General features: G+C 41.4%; 1 protein-coding gene across 1 annotated transcript; it reads right to left on the bottom strand.

The window, feature by feature from the left end:
• Positions 1–3322: 3322 nt before the first annotated feature.
• Positions 3323–4433, bottom strand: gper1 (G protein-coupled estrogen receptor 1). Its single transcript, XM_022739699.1, has one exon. The coding sequence runs from the start codon at positions 4431–4433 to the stop codon at positions 3330–3332; it is 1104 nt and encodes a 367-aa protein (XP_022595420.1). The 3' UTR covers positions 3323–3329.
• Between the last annotated feature and the right edge of the window lie 10543 nt (positions 4434–14976).

Raw genomic sequence — 14976 nt, 5'->3', positions numbered from 1 at the left:
TTTGAGCAGCTAAAGTGCAGATTCTCATAAATTTCATTTATTCTTAGACATCCTCAGCTCTCTGAGCAGAAACTGATCATTGTGACATATGTGTTGCAGCATTTTTTTTCTTTATCATGTTTTGCACCAGTTAAACGGGTATCTATTTGTGTGTTTGAGTATCACAACAGGGATAATGAGGACAATATGCCCTTATTCCTGCAAAATTATTGTTTTCAATTATTTTGCCAACAACTTTTTCATTCAATTTAGTCAGTAAAAAGCTCCAGGATTTGTGTCTAGATTACATTATCATCATAAATTGGCAACATGAACATGTTCATCTCCTTCTTTAAGAATAACCAGCCGAATGTTATACATGAACAACCTAGAAATATTGTTTTGTGTTCTTTTACCAGATTGATTTTTGCTCACAAACCCATTTAATGCAGCATCATCCAAAGGAAATATAGTAGATGTAAGCAAGGGGAAAAGTCACACCCTCTTTCCCTTTTGTGACGTCAGTCACCACAAACCTTTAACCTTACTCAGTAGTCTCAGCTGTACACACAGTCCACTGTCAACCTCTTCTCACAGCATCTCATCTCATGTGTGTTTGTATGCGTGTGGATGTGTGTATGTGTGATGTAAAGATGATCCTTTGCCTCTCCCTGGGGTTTGAACTTGGGGGGTCTTGGCTCTGGTGTCTAGGTGTTGCTTGTTTATATCAATGAACTTGACAGCTCTCATTGCATTGCTCGCCTGTCTTCTTGTCTTTGTGCGCTCTGTGGCTTTTGTTAGAAACAGGTTCTGTTAACAGATGATTCTAGCCATTACATCAAATGCAAACATATAATCTGTGTTTAAACCTGGTTAACAAAACTCTGAAAAGCAGAACACACTGGATGCTATTTTGCATACTTAACCTATGGAGACATAAAATTGTGTAATGGAAACATAAAAAAAAAATCTTTAGTAACATGGACCACAACAAGTTTTGCATTTTTGCAGACCTCTAATAAACAATCACTCACACAATCCTCAGCGCTGCTTTCCCAGGCTGCTGGGACTGTTACAGCTGGAATAACAGTTTGTGGTTTGGACTCCTGTTTTTCCCAGTCACGCCATTATCTCTGGCTGCCTCATGCACAAACACAGCACAGGCACACCACAGGCTGGCAATACACAGATTTTTACACACTGATGAACAGTCTTCATCGTAGGTGTGGCAGTCTTTCCTCCTGTATTCTTTTAGTCCATACTGAACAACACATCCATCTCTTTAACATTCCCAATGCACAGAACCTGTTGTGCATGACACTGTGCAGTGTTTTGTTTTGCAGAAATATGAAGTGAAAATTCTTTTAACCCTTTTTTCAGTGTAGACAGATGAGTGTGAGCACTACTGAATTTAAGAAAACAAACTGTGCGATATTACAGAAATAGAATTTATAATGTTTAGTCCTGACGGATCAACAAACAAAGAGGCTGTAAAACTTTATGACAGGTTTCAGGGAACCTCTACAATGAGGCCTCTGATGGGACACAATTCAAAAATGTTTATACTGCACCTGTGTAGCCTGGTAATCTGCATTACATTAACCTGTGATCAATGCATTAATGAGCATCTTTGTTCAGCCAAAAGCATCAAAATCAGATTGTGATGATACAAGATGAGACTCCACATGTACAGTGATGGCTCATACATTATGTCTGATGGCATATCTTTGATTTCGTTTTTTTCTATCTAAAGAATTACCTATAACTAACTCTAACCCTAAGACACAAATGTGCAGATAAAGCATATGTTTGACTTGGGGAACTGTTAGTCCCAGGTCCATCACTTATGTCCAGGGTTTGCTACTGTTGTTTATCAGTGTAATATATGTTAAGACAGGTAAGAACAAAATATTGAAGCGGCTTCACATTATCAACATTGAATGATGTGTTTACCCAGTCTCATCCCCTCCTGGCAGAACAACACCTGCCTCTTTGCTCTCCCATCACGCTAACAGGGACTGACAAGTGATGCAATAACTCAGCCTTCTTTGAACATGAGCGCTCACTGATTCCCTGCATTACCACAATACAGACGAGCTCAGGCGCCAGATTCTGGAGACTAATCCCCCCCCCCCCCCAAAAAAAAAGAAAAATTGGATCATACATTTTCTTTACCCACCTCATAGCTTGGCTGTGATGGAAACTTTCAGTACAACAAGAAAGAAATAAAGGGTGTAGCTGCAGTACCCTTTATTTATTTCATGTAATAATTTAACACACACAAAAAAAAACCTGCTAAAATGCTGTTTTTGGAATCTAAAAAACAAATTTGATGTCATTAGAATTCATCAACAAGTTTCACTTTATATTCCTAGAAAATGTGGCATTTTCTTTATTTCTAAAAATAAAAACACATCTGTGAACATCTGTTTGCATTGTCCAATGAATGTTATGGATACATAATACCTTTTGATTTCAACACAGGAAAAAAAGTCTAACAGAAAGTAGAAAGAAACTGAATCTGTATTATCTGATTGTTCCTTTTGTTCCTTGACTGTGATGTCCTGAATCGCTGTTACATTGCGTTAAGATGCGTTACTGCTTTGAAACATGACATTCATTTTCTCATGTGCTGTCACGATGTTGTTGATGTGGATGGTGGGTATGTTTGAATTTCTTGATAAATGCCACGTTTACTTCCTGTGCAAGAACATGTTGGGTTTTTGACTGAAACGACACCTGATTAGATTTTATGTGACGCAGTATTTCCTCTACGTGTGTTGCTTTAGCCGTGACGCAGCTTTTTCTATCTCTACCACATACCCAGAAAATGTTCTGAAAGATTTATATCAGAGGCCACACAATTCAAAATGTTACACTGTTCTCTTCTGAGACTCATCCGTCCACTCAGGCTGTACTCCTGGGGGCAGATGCTGACATTTTGCCTCTCACTAGCATTTCATCCACTGTTGCCCGCCTCGCCACCCAGATAACTTTTTGAAGGAATAACACACTAAATCCACTTAAAAGAAAACAGTCCAACAGGCAGATAAACATGAAATAGCTTTAAGTACTGTATGTGCATTGTTATCTACTTAAAAAGATACACACATCAAGTAATTTTCATCCTTTGACTGAACGTTCATGGTGCTTTTGTGGGGGTTTTTTTTTTGTTCAGAAAGTGAGCAGGTTAACTGAGACACTGGTACAACTATGAGGCAAAGCTAAACAACAGTTGAAAGAAAGATGAGGTAATATTTCACACTAGGTGATATATCACTTTGATATAAAGATTTTTTTTTTAGCATATTTTGTGGACTTGGTTTCATAATTGTCCCTCTTCTCAGCAGTCACACCTCTGACACTTCGCTCCTGACAGGGAGGCGTAAATCGAGGCCGTGGTGGCAGAAGCGGTTCACTACTGACCAGCTGGCCTTCTGCTTAATGAAGAGACGCAGCTTGTCCCTGAAGGTTTCCCCTAGAAAGCTGTAGATAATGGGGTTGAGGCAGCTGTTGGAGAAAGCTGCCAGGTTAACAATGTGGCCTGTGAGCGGGTAGTCGTGCCACAGGGTGGTAGCAGTCCTCTGCGACGGGTCAGCTGTGCCCTGCAGCAGCTGGATGCTGATGAAGACGTTCTCCGGGAGCCAGCAGATGAAGAACACCAGAACCACCACCACGATCATGCGCAGGGCTTTCTGCCGCCGTGGCCACAGTCCACGGTGCTTCTGGGCCCTCATGAGGATGCGCCCGATCAGAGAGTAGCATAGACCAATGATGGAGAACGGCACCAAAAAGCCAATGGTAACCTCCAGCCACTGGATCTCAAAGACGTTGGCAAAGCAGAAGTGCACCTCACCCCTGTGCTGCGTCTGCACAATGGTGAAGGGGAGGAGGGTGGCCAGGATGGAGGCCATCCAGATGAGGCCACAGCTGAGCTTGGCGTGCTGCATAGTCCTCAGCGGGCTGCTGCTTATGGAGCTAGCCAAGGCAACGTACCGGTCGAAGCTCATCCACGTGAGGAAGAAGATACTGCTGTACATGTTGATCTGCAGGAAAAGGGACATGAAGGTGCAGAGGACGGCATAGTCGTAATACTTCTCGTTCAGGTTGAAGACCTCGATGAGCGAATCTGCCACCAGGATGAGGTCAGCTACGGCCAGGTTGACAAAGTAAAGGTCAGGGATGGTCATCTTTTCTCTGTGGTTCAGGTTCACCACCAGGATTAAGATGTTACCGATAAATCCAATAGGAAAGAGGAGGATTGTGTACAGGCAGGACAGGAAGAGACCAATTATGTAAGACTGGTATTTGTCTGAGTCTTCAATCAAATCCGTGGTGTTGTATTCATATGAAGAGTTCAGCTGTTCTGTCCTGTTAACATATATCCAGACCAGAGAGGTTGTCTGCACTTCCATACTGACTGTGGTTGGACTGTCTTGAATCATAAGCCACATGTGAGTCACCTGTAGCTGCTACATCATTAGACCATGTTAGTTCCCACTTATGTGTCTTTAAAGGGTAAATCATCTATGCTGTATTGACATGCTGACAGAAGTCAGGTGCGTGGAGCAAAAAACATTTAGGGCGCGTTTGACCCCATGCTGACATCAAGGTTCATCTACCAATAGATTCCAGAGACAAAAGAGAAGCACCTCCATGATTGAAAAACAGACTCTGGCCTCCGTAATCTGCCGACTCACATCGTCCACACCGACCAAACTGTTGACCTGAGATTAAAAGGAGGCTTTCTTTCTCCTCTTTTGAGTCATCTGATTGTTTGAGTGATGCTTTGTCTCTCCAAATCCTTGTGCATCTTTATTCAGCGAGCCTCGTCCAGAGACCCTACTGCTGTGACACCTGAGCTGTGGAGAGGAGAGAAAAAAAAGAAAAGAAAAAAGAATTAGGCGTAGAAAGGTGTTGAAAAAAACAGCAGTCTTGTTGTATACATTCATATTGGGATACAAGAGAGGCATAGTATCTTTTTTTTTCACCTATTACAAATATTTTAAAACTCTTAAGATCAAATAGGAAAATGATGAATCTACTGTGGTGAGTTTTTTTTGTAAGGGGTTCAAAATGGATGTGAGACAGCTACATGAGCACATTAACATTCAAGCTTCAGACTTAAACAGATGCATTGAAATCCTCCTTAGAAATCCTCACTCAAACCGGCTTGCTCTGACTTGATGACTATTAATTGGCAAGATGAAAAAAATATTTGCCATTAAAATTTAACAAACCTCCTGCGTGAACCTCTGTCTTTTGATGGATCCAGTCAGCACATGCTCAGCTTTTTGAATGTACGTGACATAAAATCTATGTCTATGCCTTACTATCTACGCTCTTCTTTAGTCCACCATTATGAGCCCCCCCCCCTCAAAGAAAAAAGATCCCAGACTTTCCCTGGTAATAGAAAGACTGAGTTGTGTTTGGCAAACATGACCTTTAGCAAACATCCACAGCCCTTAGGGTTTTATTTCCACCAGAGGAAACGATCTGCAATATTAATGCATTCTTATTAACCGTCATCTTCACAGCAGTGGTTCAGCGCATGTCCGACATGCATGCACATGAGAGGAAAATGGGATAAAAAACAATGTATAGGCGAGGAAGATTTTCAGAGGAACAAGTCTGCTGTGGTTTTTAAATCTTTGCTTTAAGGAATACTCTTCAGTAAAGAAATGATAAATACCAAAGTGTGAGGGGCATACAGACTTTGCTTTTTCATTGTCAGACAAGGTACAAAATCGCACATGAGCTCAACTAGTTTCATGATCTAATTAATATTCTATCACTAATTTATGGTAAAACAGTCATGTTATTTATTTATTATTATTTACAGATTTATTCAGATAAATGATTTTCACCCAAAATTCTTGTTTACTCCTATTAGACACGTGAATCCTGAGCTACACCCTATTGTAATACTCTAGGAATATTTTTGGAACAGATTGAAACACTTTTTGAAACTCTTCCTTTGTGTGTGTGTGTGTGTGTGTATCTGCACTTTTTTTTTTTTTTTTTTTTTTTAAATCAAAATCAGTGTGACCTAAGATTATGTAAAAGTGCTCTCTGAGAAACTACAATCAGCCACTCCAGACGTGTAACGGAGCGAGGTGAAGAGCTAGTTGATGACATAATATACAACTCAATGTGCAGCTGGATTCACAAGCCACGAGGGAATGCCCCATCCACACTGAAACTGTACAGACACCTTATTAGCTGTAAATTAATAAACACGTAAGGTACACTAGACTTAGTCTGTCCACCTTAATTTTACTGTAAAACTTCTCTTCCTTGTTTTTAAGACACTACTTGATATTGACAGAAAACAAATAAAGAATTAAATTGAAAACAGCACTTACTTTTTAAAATGAGGGATTTGTTGCTCCTCCATGCTTGTCCGGTGCAGAAGTCAGAGAGCCAGAGGTTTGTAAATCCCATGTCCGGGCTTCTCTTCTGCACCACCTGCTGTTTGGCCCAACCCTGTCTGGAGAGGAGAGGAGGGCGGGTGAGACAGAGAAGCAAGAGATGATCTGTCACCCAGGCTTTGTCACCATGCTTCATCAGATTCGCTTTTCTCTGCCTCTTTTTTTTTTTGTTTTTGTTTTGCAGAGTTTGTGATTCTAGGTGTCCACTGAGCATCTAAAAAAAAAAACACTGATAACTGAACTGGCTGAGTGCTGATTTTAACACAAAGGCAGGTTTGGACAGCAAATAAGTACATTGTGGACCAGGTTGTGTTGTTATGGAAACCACTCATATTTTTTTGGGAGTATCTGTTTACCTGGGTTGTCTAGCTCAGTTTAAAGGGCCGTGTAAACCCACAGCACATGACCTTTCTTAGCTTTTCCATCAATACATTTGCAAAATAGTCACCCCCCCATCTGTATTGATTATTGATTCCCACATGCAACAAAAAACATGGACCCTTGCTGATTTAATGTTCATTCTCAATACTACAATTACATGCAGATAAGGCTTTGGAAACTGTGAGCCTTTCACTCTCAATAAGGTGGAAACAGAACAGACCCTTTGCTCCAAGGCAAGAAGTAACATTAACATAATTTGAACTAATCTGTGTCCAAACTGTGACTATGGAGACCTATTTGATGTTGTGTTGGCTTGTGTAGTGTTTCTTTTGATGGATTAACTGCAGATGCTTTCAATAATTGCATACAATAACCATCTGCTGCAACAGAGCTGTTCATATATATATATATGAATCAGTCTTGGATAATGTTGATGATTTAATTGATTCCTACATAATCTATTGTTTTTATGCAGCTGCAAAAACAGCAGAAGGTAGGGGAAGTAACTTTCAAATCCTCATATAAAAATGGGTTTGTGTTCCATGACTACATGAATTTTCAGGTTGCTTCCAAAAAGACAGAAAATGACTGTGAGGTCCTTACAAGGCTGTGAAGGTCATGCCATCCATAGACAGCCAGAGGGGAGAGAGGAGTCAAGGCCAAGGCTGGATCACTGCCTGGAGGTATGAGGCTGCAGCTACTTTGGCAGCGCTGCTGTGCATCAGCTTGATAGCTCTGAATGTGAGTGTGATTCAGGAGTTTGAAGACAGGGCAGCGCTGTCAGTGTCCATACCTCACGCTCGGACATGGGGGAGAGAGTTCTTGGTACGGTGGGATACAATTTAAGATTTACGGATTCGAGAGGCAGTAAAAGTTCAAATCCCTATATTGGTAAAAAAAAAAACAAAAAACAAAAAAAAACAGTTACACTGGCTGGTGTGTGCATTACTTAGAAAAAATGTTGACTAGTGGAGTGATACCTGCTGGCTAGTTCAATTCTAATACACTACTTGCCTCTGTATCCAGTACAGCCTTACAATAAGGCGGTCTATGTAAACCATCAATGCTCTGCAGCCTGACAACAGTCCAAACATGTGGCTGTAGGATGTTTTTATAGTCATTTTATTCTTTATCATCTCTCCCCAAAGGGTTTGCTGGTGAGAAAGTGGGGTGTCACTGGTTCACTTCAACATGCTAATGTAGCCTATTCGATGCTTGTGCTAACCTGCATGTCATGTGCTGGCGGCTTGGCTCTGTCCAGTCCTGTTTGTGGCTGTTTTAACTGCTGCTAATGCCTCACAGTGTCTCACAGCTAGTCAGGTAGAGAGGGAAACATACACTCCTGCTGTGTGTAGCTCTCCAGACTGGCAAGGACAATGACCATGTGTGTGAAGACGATATACAAAGAGTGAGTAGACGGTTGCGTGTGGAGTGATTCAGTGACATGAAGCATCATGGCCTCTGCCTTGAAACCAGGATAGTTTGGGTTAGAGTCAGAAGAGTCAGTATTGTTTAAGCATGAAAAAATGAAGACAGCGTTTGACAAACGGGTCAAACACTGGCTTCATCTTGGAGAAGTGCAGCACCTCTTGCTGATTTGAGTGCAGATGACACACAGCCTTGTGTCTTGGAGAAGCTGATTCTGGCAGTCAGGAAATGGAGCAGCAGAGGAGCGGAGCAGCGGTGATGCTCTGAAGGAGCAGACGGGGTCAGTACTTGCAGCTGGTGGCCCTGCTGCCACAAACAAAGGTTTTGGTTTTTTTGACGAGAGAGGGGGCAGATGAGAAGCATCTCTGTGGGTTAGAAGCGAGGGATTTTAGTCGTGTTAGAAAGTCAACTCAGCAGCTGAGATGAAGACAGCGAGGAGCAGAAAGTCAGAGAGGTCGTCCAGCAGGCCCAGCTACCTAAAATCTCAGTTATTCAGTCCGCATGACTTCACACAGATAAGGGGAAAGTGGGGATGTAGAGATCAGTCCAGTAGAGGGGTGCTGGAGAGGAGAGGAAGATAAGAAGGAGAATGTGCATATTTCCCCATCAATGACATATTACTCAAATGCAGCACTCAAGCAGAGCAGCTAAAATTGCTTATATTTGTTCAAAATTAGGGTAAAATTGATGTTAGACACACATGTGACAGTCAAACAAACTATATGTGAAAGAACTGTTTTAAGCCCAGCAGAGAGCAGACTTGGTGCGTAAGTCACAGCCCTCCCTATAAAGACACAAAAAATGTTAAAAAGGCGAGCTGTGACACTGACTGATTCTAGGATTTCTCCAGATTAGAAAGCACATCCATGTGACTGGCTAAGTAAGGTAACATCAGGTTAAGTAAACAGTGAGCCTCATCTGGAAAATGTCCCTCTAACAGTGACACACAGAGAAGGCCCTGCAGGTGCTAACAATGGCTGAAATGATCTACGATGGGAAATGCCGGTATAAACCACTTGAAGAAATAGTGCGATGTGTTGCAGCGACATTATTTATAGTGAGTGGTTGTTCTGTTTTGTGTCTTTTTTCTGTCAGTTTTACGGCTGAGAGAGGATAGATGTATCGTGTCCTACCATCTCGACAGGCCTCCATTTTTTTTTGTCATTTCATGATTTGAATGTACACACTGGGCTTCAGTCACTTCCTCTGCGAGACCTTTTCCAACTACAGTACATTCATTTGCTCATGGGTGTGCGAGAGGATGCACTCCCTGTTTGCGTCCACTGGATGGCCCACTGGCACAAACAGTGAATAATGTTTGGCAAGTTGAAGAGACCGTGACCGTCGCTGCTCAAGCAGCAGCTGAGTCAGGGAAATGAGTGATGTGATGTTATGAGGATGGCTTGTGAAAAGTGAAAAACACATGAACAGGTGAAAGGTGAAAGCATCGGTTTGAATTTTGACTTCTAAAACTTCCAAAGAGGCTGAAGGGTAAATAATTGAATTACATGGTAAATGACAGGGAGAATCCAGCATTTACATTGGTCTTGGTTTGTTATACTATGAAATCCTACCATAGCTGTAATAACATATGATTATAATAACTCTATTGCCCACGTTACCCAGGTTTCCCATGAAAGAAAGAACAACAGTGCTTCCCATCCAGTGACATCTAATGAACAAGACAATATTTACCAGTGTTATTAATGGGAAGTTGTGGGGTTTAACTGCTTGTGGTTGGGGGAGAGAAAGTGGGAGGTCTAATGGGAGGGAGGGTACAACACCACCATCATCTGCCTCCACTTACCAGTCTGATGTGCTTCTGGCTCCATCCAACATCTCCCACAGCCACAACCGCAACCTCTGGATGGGAACATCCTGCACAGTCCAGCTCCTCTGCTTCCAGGGCCACGTTTGATATTTAGCTGATGCCTGGATTTTATTGTTAGTGTTTTATTTTATTTTTTTTCTTTATTTTTCTTAATTTCTCTGCTCGCCTTTCTGAAGAGGAAAAATGGCAAGGGCGGGGTTAGCAGGGGAGGAAGGGTGGATTATTTTTCAAGCAGCTGTCCACTTGTCTCCCCCAGAGCTGAAGTGACGTGGTGGGTCAAAGATGAAGGCTCCTTCTAGAAGCCTCTGTTCTGTTCTGTGGGATTCATTATGGCGGGAGCTCTCAAATGTGTCAAGGAATATCTTCTAGATACAGCCAACAACAATCAGTTCAAATGTTTTGAACCTGGTTTATGTGTTGTTGCTCCTGCTGGTCTTTTCTATTTGAGCACATTATATCTTATTTGCATTGAATCATTCACCCTGTTCTCTTTGCTGTGTGTACTCTGAAAACTCCCAGCCTATGCTCTTTGATATCTTTTATATGATAATTTTATATGTAATTTTTGAGTGTTGTTATATTTTATTTAATCCTGTTGCTTGACTCCGGGATATAGGATTTAATTCCACCGCCGCCCTCTTCCTGACACACTCGATCACAGTGTGAGTTAGATTTCTAAAACACTAACTGCAACCTGTCTCGTCTTGTTCTCCTCTTTACATTCCGCAGCCCAATTTGACCCACATTAAGAAAAAAGCTATGGTGGTCCGGGGCTGTGCGCGAAATCTGGTTGACAGCCAGATAAAACATTTAAAACCACAAGCCAAATGTTCTGACTTCATAGGTGGTCTGCTGTTCGATGCTGTATGTGCGACTGAAATTGACCCTCATACTTTTGGTCTGGCTGAACCTCTAAAGTAGAAAAACAACATTAAGACTAATGTAGCACATTAAACACTGTGCTATGTCAGCGTTAGCCTGTTCCCCGGCAGATGCTTGTTCAGTTAAAAGCTTTTCCTGGTACACTTTGGCTTCATTTTACCCGAGGAAAACAATGTGAAACATCTCATTTGACACACAGTTCCGTTTGAGACTTTCAGTTATAACTGCATACAGCTTCAATTTTGTTAGAATTAAACTAATTATCTAAAGAGATAACTCAGTGCTCATTTGTTTTGTGGCAGACAGTTAGATAAAATCGATACCACTCTCATGTCTGTTCGTTAAATATAAAGCTACAGCCATCAGTCAGTTAGCTTAGCTTAGCACAAAGACTGGGAAGAGGGGGGTACAGCTAGCCTGGCTCTGGAGTCTCCAACTGCTCCCAGCCAAGATATAATCAGGGCCATAATTGTTGTTTTTACAGTTTGCTTTTTTTTGTTTGGCTGAAACAAATAACATGTAGCATATTCATTAGTTTTATTTCAAAATGCTTGGTTTCTCTCTGGAGCAGCTGAGGAGTCAAGCACTAACTGAAGGTCAAAGATTGTGTCGCCCAATTAGTGTTAGAGGTAGGAGAGGGGAGGATGGGAAGGTGAGGAGAGTTACTCAAAGGTCACATAAGCATGTAAGTTTCCTTTTCATTTATTCTTTGAAGCTTGTACTGATGTACTGCTTCCCATTCATGCATGCAATAAACCACTCGTGAAAAATTGGACTGAGACTTATTCAGTTGGAGATTTCCATTGCACTGTTTGCTACCCAGCTGCTGGCTGAAGCTTCATACTGTGCAGACATGACAGTGGTATCTGCATCTAACTCTTCACCAGAGAGCAAATAAGCTTCCAAGTGTTGCTTTTAAACTTCACTTTTTTTTTGGCCATTTAGGGGCAGCAGAAACCAGTTCATGTGGAGTTGTGTTTCTGTCCGCCGGGTGAATTTAAGTCCAATATTCACTCGCTTTTCGTATTGTGTTTGGTGTCTAACAAATCCAGAGGGAAATCTTTAGCTGCTGAATACTCCACTGTGTTTGCCAGCTGGTCACTAACTGTGTCTGTTTGCTGTTTGGTGTCTAGCTGCCTTTCGGAGCTTGTGACAGCTGTGGCAGGAAACAACACTCTGAGAGGTGGTGAGACTGAATCAGAACTGTAAAGTTGTGAGTCAAACAGCTAAACAATGAGCTGAAGCTATATCAAACCCTGATTCTCTGCAGGTTCAACACTATGAGTGACCCTTTTTCACATTGTCACAGTCATATGATTAGTTGCTATTATAAAAATGTTGATTATAACACACACAGCAACAGTGAAGACAAGACAGTGATTCACTAGAACATATTTTGAGTGAGTACTTTATTGGTTGATGAGCTTGAAGGCCTACCTCTTATACTCACCTTATAGTCCTCTGTCCATCTGTCTGCGATGAGAATACTATGCACTTGTGCCTTACTTTATGCACCCCCAACCTTACTGCACTTGTGTCAAGTAGGATGTGGAACTGAGTGTTACAACTCGCCTCCCAGAGGGCCTCTCCTCCATCCACATAGATTTGTATTGTACGTCATCGTATGTCCTCTTCAATGACCAAAAGTGTCTGCCACATGACTACATGTAAATGTGGGGAAAAAAAATGGTTGGCAGCTTATGTGATCTGTTACCTTTTTACAGCTTAATTACAGTCTAAAACAAATCTAAACTTCTTGCATCATTACCTTCCCTTCCTTTAAAAATAAGAATCAACATATAAATACAGATGAACTATACTAACTTCGAATTGCATGATCTGACTGATGGTTTGTGTTCTTTGTGCTGTTTGCTTGAGCACCCAGAGTCAAGTCGAAGCCCCCCTGAAACTCTAGTCCGCAGAGGGGGAAACGGCAACCATGACAACCATGTTCAATTCACTCCATTATCATATCATTTCCAGATGTAGTACATAATAATTCAAGGCCTCCCCCTCCTCCTCCCGCCGGACCTCTTATGTTTGCCTCTATATTTTGGCTCTGAAGCTGCTGTTAATACGTACACTATTGTGAAATATGTTGTTATTGTCGCAGTGTCTGTCTGTAAGAAACAGAACAGCTGTTGCATTATGCAGGTGAGGTGCAATTTGACACCTGAGCTTTATTTGTAACTCGTCTCATTATAAAGTCAGATTTTCACGGTGTGATCTCTCACCCCTTCATCTCACTCCTGCAAGCTTCCTGTTGCAACATTTAACAGTTTTTTTTTCCCCCCAGTTCGTACTTGCAGGCAGTTGCACAGCCCTGCGTGCAGCATTATCAGATGCAGCCTACACAACATTGTTTTCATCGAGAACGGCAGCGGTATCAGACTGTCAGACCCACAAAAGACAAAACAAATCCCAGAATGCCCGGAATGTTGCTTTTTCCCCCCGTCCCAGTGTGAGTGGTGTGGTTAAAGGGTCTCGCCACAAACAAACTGCCTTTAGCAGTGTGGCAAGCAGGGACGAGGGTGGGTGAGGGTGGGGGGTGAGAGGGGTGAGGGGGGGGGGGGGGAGGGGTGGGGAGGGGGGGGTGGGGGGCTTGGTGGGCGCATCCCATTTTTTTTTGATTCACATCCCACTTATCACTGTGCAGCTCAATCTGACAGTACTTTGTTTTGATGTGCACTCGAGTTGTAGATAAAAGCAAAACCTACCAATTTTAGTGAAGCAGCCAGTCGTTTTAAAGTCATAGAAAATAAAGTAAGAATAGTATTTTTCCATTCAACGGACAATTTCGGGGACAAAGCACCAAAACTGAACCTGTCATGTTTGGTTAACATGATAGCATAGCAGCTGTTTCGATGTGTTTTCACTTTAAAAGAAGAATTGTCACATATTGAGATAAAAAGGAGTGGTAACATCCATGTTAGTTTATTGTTTAATCAGTCTTTGACTCAGTTGACAGTTGAGTAGATTACTTACAGAATCTAAATATATCTCTCAGAAAATAATACTGTACTTTGTTTTTTTGTTTTTTTGAAAGAGTATGTTATCTTCCTGTAAATCTCTCACATACAATATATACACATTATTTTGTATTATACATTTACACTTGCATACATAGTCACAAAAGCATCACATCTGTAAAGTGGATTCATCTGGACTTTCTGAGGTTCTGCCGTTCAAAGAGCTAAATCGCATCTGCATACATTCGAAACACGAGAACGTTCAGGGTGTTTTTACACTCGGCCTGTTTCAGCTATTTAACTGGACTCTGTGATTATCACTCAAATTTCTTCATGCTGATGATGTGAGATTATGGCCCCCTCTGGAATAACAAACCAAACCCAGACAGACAGTTGGGTGTGATTTGGAGCCCGCTTTGATCAAGCTTTATTTGCCTGTCGTGAATATCGTGCAGTCAGTCAATTTGTGGTGATCCCTAATTATTACCTCAACCAAGGTGTTTGTCTTAGGTCACATCTCTCACTTAGCCAGATATTTCAAAAAACGTGATGGATTTCAGTGAAATTTGGAGTGTGGACTAAAGAAAACTTATTAGAATTGGGTTTTGACATCAACTGCTTTCATTATTGAATCTGCTGTGCACAAATCAGCCTCAAGATTCTTGCAAAACTTCATGGTGTTTTGCCTCAAGGTGGCGCTGCAGCAACATGGGGAAGTTAAATGGTCATAACTTTTTATTAGCTACTCTCTAAAAATCAGCATGATTGTCATTCACTTAGTTTGATGCAGATTCAGATTAATACTGAAATTTAGATCTACTACATTTTTCTTGGATGTGTTTTCATTAAATGAAGGTAAAACTGATCCATATTATCTGTCTAAAAGTACCAAAGGAAACCTGCTCAAGTGTCATATAATGAGAAAAAATGTGAATTTTGTTTGCTATAATTCAAGTCTCATTGTTGGACCTACTCATTAAATAATAGTTGAATTTTTTATAAAAATGAATGTGAACACAACTGGAATCTCTGACAGTATATAGTGCACCAGCTCTGGATTTAAAATGGACACAAC

The sequence above is a fragment of the Seriola dumerili genome, unplaced genomic scaffold, assembly GCF_002260705.1.
Source record: "Seriola dumerili isolate Sdu_G_001 unplaced genomic scaffold, Sdu_1.0 BDQW01000044.1, whole genome shotgun sequence".
In the NCBI taxonomy this organism is placed as follows: Eukaryota; Metazoa; Chordata; class Actinopteri; order Carangiformes; family Carangidae; genus Seriola; species Seriola dumerili.
Note: the sequence above shows the minus strand (reverse complement) of the source record. Positions and strands in the feature narration are given on the sequence as shown.